Source organism: Vigna unguiculata, chromosome 10 (genome assembly GCF_037176805.1).
Source record: "Vigna unguiculata cultivar grain cowpea cultivar isolate G323 ecotype 2 chromosome 10, ASM3717680v1, whole genome shotgun sequence".
Taxonomy (NCBI): Eukaryota; Viridiplantae; Streptophyta; class Magnoliopsida; order Fabales; family Fabaceae; genus Vigna; species Vigna unguiculata.
In genome coordinates, this window is record NC_140801.1 from 45,247,903 (window position 1) to 45,255,783 (window position 7,881).

At 35.5% G+C, this 7,881-nt stretch overlaps 1 protein-coding gene across 2 annotated transcripts; it reads right to left on the minus strand.

Moving 5' to 3' along the window:
- Window positions 1–1,009: 1,009 nt before the first annotated feature.
- Window positions 1,010–5,237, minus strand: LOC146883327 (uncharacterized). Of its 2 annotated transcripts, none has more exons than XM_085668019.1 (5): window positions 4,853–5,237; window positions 3,600–3,691; window positions 3,029–3,113; window positions 2,319–2,552; window positions 1,010–1,476 (listed from the first exon to the last, which is right to left on the minus strand). In XM_085668019.1, exons 1-5 carry the CDS (start codon window positions 4,908–4,910, stop codon window positions 1,451–1,453), a joined length of 495 nt encoding a protein of 164 aa, XP_085524145.1. In that variant the 5' UTR covers window positions 4,911–5,237; the 3' UTR covers window positions 1,010–1,450. The 2 variants fall into 2 exon arrangements, with proteins under 2 accessions (XP_085524145.1, XP_085524146.1); XM_085668020.1 differs by having other exon boundaries at window positions 3,566–3,691.
- Window positions 5,238–7,881: the final 2,644 nt, after the last annotated feature.

Sequence of the window (7,881 nt, forward strand, 5' to 3'; positions counted from 1 at the left end):
CCCCCTGTAGTTTTTCTTAGAATCTCTGTATTTTTCAGTTTTTAAGTCAGTTGGTTGTTCATCTATCTAACTGAAAGCTGAGTGGTAGTTGTTTGAAGTCTCCTGGAAGTTAGTTTCCTTTCTTAGCTATATATAGCTATATCACAACAATCAATGTTGTTGTAATAATTCTTTCCCCCAGGAGTAAAATCAAGCTTCAATTCTCTGAAACTCTATGAACCTTAATAACTCCAAATTAGCACTAAATATCAATCAAATATTTATATAAGGTTACAAACTTACAAATATAAAATAAACTGTGAGAAAATTATTCAAAATTAAAAAACAACTTTTTTAAAAAGAGTATTTCCTTTGCTTCAAATCCTTAACTTCCACTGATTTTTAGATGTAATTAATGGCTTTGTGTTACTGAGTTGGATTGTCATATTATTCAGGGATAAGAGTTTTGGGCAATTGACAGGACAAGTTTTGGAGCAATCGCTAGGACATGTAGACTCTGTAAAATTATACAAACAAAGCTCATAAGTAGATCAAGTCTAACCAGAGTTTGTCCCCAACCATGCAAAGGTTTACATCTTCTAAAGCAAATGCTTCATATTAAGTTGTTTATTACTTCAAACCATGAAGTAGGGTAATTAATGGGAACTAAAAATAGTGACACTAAATTAACATATCATGGTAAAAATAATTACTAAAAAAGATTGATTCCTCAGAAGAAATAAAACCATTTTTATTCATAAAAAGTAATGTGTTTGAACGTGTGACATCAATCAATATCATGCAGAGTGACCCAATCAACTGCATCTAAACTGCTCAATTACCTTACTTTAGATACCAAAGATAAATCAAGTGCGTTGAAGTCATCATATTTAAAATCCTTTACTTGTTTATAATAGCTTCCCAGGGAAACTACTTCACAACCAATTATATTTGCCATTTTATGAGCCAAACTAGTCTTCACAGACCCACTTGGACCTCCTGAAAAGCACAACTTCTCCAAGATAAGTGATTCTATCAGAACTACTACTGTTAAAAATGCATGCTGAGACTGAGATGAAGCAAAATTGATTCAGCATTATTCAGTACAGCAGTAACCAAAAGAAAAGTCTCAATATGACTTTTACATGCACATTCGTTCACACAAAGCACAACACACTGTAATCACTCACAAAGCATTCGAATTTTTAACAAGTTAACATGGGTTCAGAATTTAGCTTCTCTGGAATAGGATGCTACTGTCTGTGAAGTAAACTTCACCGGTTTTGGGGTGAATGTCCAAGGAATTTGTGAACCTAAACGGAACCCCTTCTGCAGAAGTGGCTAACTGCTTAGCCACTCCACCACCTGGTCCTACCATTAGAAGCCCGAAGTATGCATCTGCAATGTACAGATCACAAGTCACACTGTTGAATTTCAGACCTTCCACACATTGATTCCATGCTTTCGTCTGTTAATCCATCACACACTTTCTTGTCCCTGCATAATCGCATCACAAGTGAGAAAAACACTAAGAATTTACCTAAACTGCTACAAAATTGCCAATTTAATACTTTTAAAGATGTTAGAAAGAACAACCTTGTTGCCATCAAGTGTACAAATGTAATACTTTATTATGAATTATAACATCAGATGAGAGAGTTATTAGTTAAGCAATAAGATATAAATATTTTTTTGAGTTTTTAAATAAATTTTAAATAATAAAAAATGTATAGTCTATTTGTGAGCCCTTGCATGCAATAAATTTTCGAAAAGGTGGGTTAATGTTTAGTCTATTCTAACCTGGGTGGCCCCATTCAACCAATTAAACATATTAAATAAAAAGTAGACTGAATTTTTATTTTAATTCGTTAAATATTTTTTTGTTTGATGTTGTACTGTTCTCAATATCAACGAATATTAAATATTTTTATTCTATTATTAATTATTTGTTGTGGAATTAGAAAAAAAAGCAGAGATAATAAATAATCTAATTGCAAATTTTAATTAGAGGTCGATATATATATATATATATATATATATATATATATATATATATATATATATATATATATATATATATATATATATGCAAATGGATCGTATGATCTCTAGATAACTCTTAGATGGATAGAAAATCTTTCATAACTATGTGTATTTGACAAAATACTGAAACTATTGACATGATCACATTTGATTCACTGTTTACATAAAAAGAAAACTCTTATTTTCTTTAATATGGTTGTTTGAATAATTAATATAATGTGCACATTCTTTTAAATACATAAAGTAAAGGCATTATCTACAAAATTATTTGCATCCTCCAATTCAAGGAAAAATACCTAGGACTGAATTGTCAGGCTGGGAGGAATCTGAAGATATGAAATGCCATGCAGCCACAACAGGTTCCATTTTAGATTTTGTTGGTGATCGAGTCCATGGCTGAGGTAAATCCTCAGGCCCAGTAACAACATCAGGAGTAACGCGTATTGGTTTTGGGGCAATGATCGTTGTTTCTTGACTACCAGCCTCAGTAGTATTAGACACAAGTGGTGGAGTACTAAGACGAGGTACACCTACAAATGGAAGTGAGAAGTTGAATACAAGTAAATGCAACTTCTCTCCAATTTGTAATCTATAACTATAATATATCTATAATTTAAATCTATAACTACAACATAGCAAATATCCCTTTCTGCTCTCCACATTTTATTGGACCCCTTCATGCTTTGACAACTCTCTAAACCACTCACTGCACAATATTTGCTTCTTTCATAGCCTCTTGTCAAATTAATTATATTGAACTGTTTTAAAAAAAGATTAAATATGTGTACAAATGTTCTTATCTTTGCACTAGTCTAGAAAATTAAGATAATCTACTGGAAATAAACAATTCAAGTAGTCATGAAGGTAATTGGCCATATGTTGTCCTCACACTCTTCAAAACACAATATTTTTCATGTTGTACCAGTTATCATCACTTGTAAGGAAAACAACTGAATTAACTAAATGTGCATAAACTATATTAAAGGGAGAGCATCCCAATCCCTACCTTTTCTCTCCAGAATCATTTCCAGATATGATTTGGTAATCCAAGGTTCATCAATACCCATCCTTGATGCTTCCGTTCCAACAGTCTGAGATTTTTTTTTCAATTTTTCAGATAAGTAACTCACCATATTATCAACCAGACAAGGCTTAATCAGACTGAGCAGAAAGTATAAAAAAAAAATTCTATTTAACAAAATGGAAGAAACCATGGAAAGTCTTTCATATAAGAAACTGTAAAAACAAAAAAAGAGTTCACAGTGCAAGGATAAAAAATCCTCAAAAATGAGAAAATAAGGTATTTTAAATATGATATAAGAATTAACCCTTATTTATACTACTATGACTAGACCCTTCGTAAAAAAAAAAAAAAAGAAACAACAATAAGTATAATGAAATCTACAATAAGATGCTTTACATAAAATACATGGTGACTGGTGAGTCCTCAAAACGATCGCATCTTACATAGAACATGTCTAATGGGATCAGAAAAAACTATACATTTCTATGAGTTCCTCTCATCACCATATAAATGTCTCACCAAGAACATCAATGGTCTCAAAAGAGATGGTAACCTTGCCATTATTGACAGTTGTCGATGCACGCTTATAACTAACCACAACAGTATACCCAAGAGCCAACAGCCCACCAATGTCATTCGACCAACCTGTTTCAACATAAAATCATAAAAAGCAAAAAAATATCAGCTAAAAGGAGTAGGTTCATTTTTTTCATGATGGATAACAAGTTCAAAGGAATAAAATGTCAAAAGAAGTGTCAGTAATTATCTTTGGTAATCAGGATCAATTAGTATCATGTATATCTTGTAACTTCAACCTGACAGAACAAATATATCTTGTAAAACTGAAACGGTATACCATTATGTTTTTCCTTTTCCTCACTACTCAAACTGCAGTCATAACATTGATATGTTGGTACAAAACGAAGAAGTTATCCAAAATTTAAATTCTAAATAGTGCACTTTAGGAAGGATTAAAGTTCAAACTTCCTAGAATTATTAAAAGGGGCAGCATCTAAGTCATGGGCAAGGGGGAGTTAATGAGTTAAATATATAGGAGGAAGTAAAGGGAAACGTGGATGGATATATGTTCATTTGTAGATTGAGCATTGACTCTTTTTGAAACGAAAAATCATTCGTAAAGAGGAAATCTTTGGACGATATTTCTCTCCTATTTCTTGTTCTGTTCTTCTTAATAAAATCTTTCTTTTCTTTCTTATTCAATTATTGGTTCCTTCAACACCACTTTTGTGCTCAACACAACTCCAGAAACTACCCTTGGTGGTGAAGGCTTGGCCTTTATCTTAACTTCAGATAGGACTGTCCCACAAAACAGTGATAGACAATGGCTTGGCATTGTAAATGCTACTTCCAATGGAACTTCACAGGCTGCTATCCTATAGTAGTGGAGTTTGACACAGGACACAATTTCACAGAAGATGCCCCTGACAATCATGTCGGCATCAACATAAACAACATCAACTCCATACAACAGATTCAATACTCCTCTATGGCTCCGAAAAAGTTTAGGCTAAGGGATCTCACGAAAGCAACTTATGGATTCAGCCTTGAAAACAAGCTTGGACAAGGTGGATTTGGAACTATGTATAAGGGGCTATTGGAAAACAAGGAGTAGCTGTAAAGAGAGTCTCCAAAGAGGTGGATTCAGCATAGCAATTATTGGTTTTTTCATAAAACAGACCCTACATTAAAATTAAATTGTTACTAAGATTAACATTGAAAAAGTGGAAGATCGAATAAAATTGTCCAAAAAAATGTAAAATCTAAAACCCTAAATCATTCACTTACTTGGAAAAAACCCCAATTTCTTCTTTCTGAAAAAAAAAACCCACTCTGTAAACCTCATTCGCACAGCCTCGAATTGGGTTCGATCTCTGCTTTCCTCACGAAAAATGGCGTTCAAACACTCGCGAGCTGGGTCGAGATATAGAGTGTGAGCGTCAACTTGGGAACGTGAGCGTGAGCGTCAATCGTTCACACTACTATCGTTCGCACTATAGTTCACACAATCGTTCGCACAAGTGTGAGCATCAGCCTGGGACGAACACCACAGTGAGCTTCTGATCAACAACTTGTAGTGAGACGTTCGATGAGCAGGATTAACAAGAATGAGCATCAGTGAGCAATGAGAGAGATATTGAACAGCGACCATCAAAGGAAGGAGATGAACAAAGTGAGGGGATGAACGACTGAACGATGTTTTACAATAAACTATATACTAAAAACATATTTTTAATAAAAAAATAAATTACATAAGATTGCATACGAAATTATCTTGCAAATAACATTTTCTTAAATAATTTTTATATTTTTTTAAACGATATTTATTGTCTACACTAAATGTCGTAGATAATACTTCATATGAAAAAAAATTTATTATTTTTCTCAATCTCTTTTAATAAATATATATTTACTAACCTAAAAAAACTCAAACAAACATCAATCCTTATTTAAAAAACACACACAAAACATGAATCTGTGTTTAAAAAAAACATCAACATTAATTTTTTTTAACAACTTCATATTTTAAATATTCAGATTTATTTATTCATAACAATACTAAAATTAAATTTGTAAACTAAAATACACATTTTAGTACATTAATTTGTTATTATTAAATTGCACATAAAAAATGAAATAAGAAATATATTGTAATAATATACTGTAATAAACAACTATAACTAGGGATGTCAACGGGGCGGGTAGGGTACGGGTAGTAGCTCCCTCATACCCTACCCGCTAGATAAATATTTGCCCCGTACCTGTACCCATATCCGTCGGGTATCCGTTATGCGGGTATCCGCCTATTTTTTTCATATCCGCGGGTATCCACGGGTACCCGCGGGTATTTACAAAATTATTTAAAAAACAAATATTTAATCATAAATTCAAATAAAATAAAATAAAATACATCACTATCATAAATTTTAAATAAAGTTCAAATAAATTCAAATTCACACAAGTCCAAATAATTATAAAAGTAAATATAAAATGACATTCAACACAATTAAAATTCTTTAATTAGTGTTTTGATCAAAAAGTCCATTTTCTCCAATTGATTCTTAAAAAATAAACAAAATAAACAAATAATAAACCTCAATTGCCACGTGCCAAGTATTCTTATTTTGATTTCATCATCTGACAACAAGTGTACCATAAACGTCATTATCTATCTAGGATTTGATGTATATGCCCAATTTCAAGTAAAGGAAAGAGAAGAATGTCAATGGGTGTACTTGGAAGAAGACAACGTACCAATACTTGAAGTTTGAAGAATGAAGACAGAAGACAAGATGTGCAACTTAGAAAAAATTAGGCTAGAATGTTTTTTACTAATATATATATATATATATATATATATATATATATATATATATATATATATATATATATATATATATAAGGGTACTTTTTGTGAATTAAAGTTTAGCGGGTACAGGTATCCACGGGTACGGATACTATGATAACCGTACCTGCCCCGTTAACATTCAGGTATCAAAAATAGCCGTACCCGCGGATAGCGGCTATTGGAAAACAAGGAGGTAGCTGTAAAGAGAGTCTCCAAGAACTCACGCTAAGGGAAGAAAGAGTTTGTGGCAGAAGTAACAACAATTGGAAGCCTTCACAAGAATTTGGTGAAACTAACTTGTTGATGCTATGAGAATATAAAGCTTCTCTTTGCCTACGAGTTCATGCCTAACGGCAGCCTAAACAACTACCTTTTTGGTGACAAATTTTGGTAATGATTATGACTTTGGAGGAGGATATTCCATAACATTGGATTGGGAAACTAGGCTCGGAGTGATTCATGATAGGGGTGGGCATGGATTGGATTTTTAATGATCCAATCCACATCCATTTTATATCCAAATAATTGGATTATATTTTTGACCCAAATCCATTTCTTTAGCAAAAGTAGTTTGGATTTTTTTAAAATCCAGATCCAAATATTTGGATCAAGATTTAAATCCAATCCACATATTTACATCAAGTTCAAAATCCAGAATCCATTTTTTATAAAAGAAATTAAAATTGAATTTTTTAAAACTTGTGTCATTAAGGCCCGGATGACCCGGATGAGACCGACGACCCAGACGGGCTCGACGACCCGAACGGGCCGGACAACCCGAACAGGCTGGACAACCCAGACGGGCTCGACAACACGAACAAGCTCAACGACGTGAACGGGTCGGACGACCCGAATGGGTCCGACGACATGGACGGGCCAGACGACCCGGACGGACCCGTCCAAACAGTCGGGCCCAATCGGGTAGTCAGACACGTTCGAGTCGTGGGGCTCGTCTGGGTCGTCGGGTACATCAACGTCGTCAGGCTCGTCCGAGTTGTCAGGCTCGTCCGAGTTGTCATGCCCATCAAGGTCGTCGATCATGTCCGGGTCGTCAAGCCTGTTTGGGTCGTCGGGCCCGTCCGGGTCGTAGGCCCTGTCCAGGAGGTCGAGCCCGTTTGGGTCGTAGCGCCCATCCGGGTCGACGCGCCCGTTCGTGTCGTCGTGCCATCTGGGTCGTAAGGCCCGTGTAGGTCGTCAGGCTCGTCCGCGTTGTCGGGCCCATCTGGGTCGTCTGAGTTGATAGGTCCGTCCAGATCGCCCGGATCGTTCGGCCCCTCTGGCCCATTCGTGTAGTCGTGCCCATCGGGGTCGTAAGGCCCAAGTAGGTCGTTAGACCAGTTCGGGTCGTCGAGCCCGTCCAGGTCGTCGGGCCCATCCGGGTCGTCGGGCCCATCCGGGTCGCCGAGCCCGTCCAGGTTGTCTGCCCCATCCGGGTCTTTGGGCTCGTTCGGGTCGTCGAGCCCGTCCG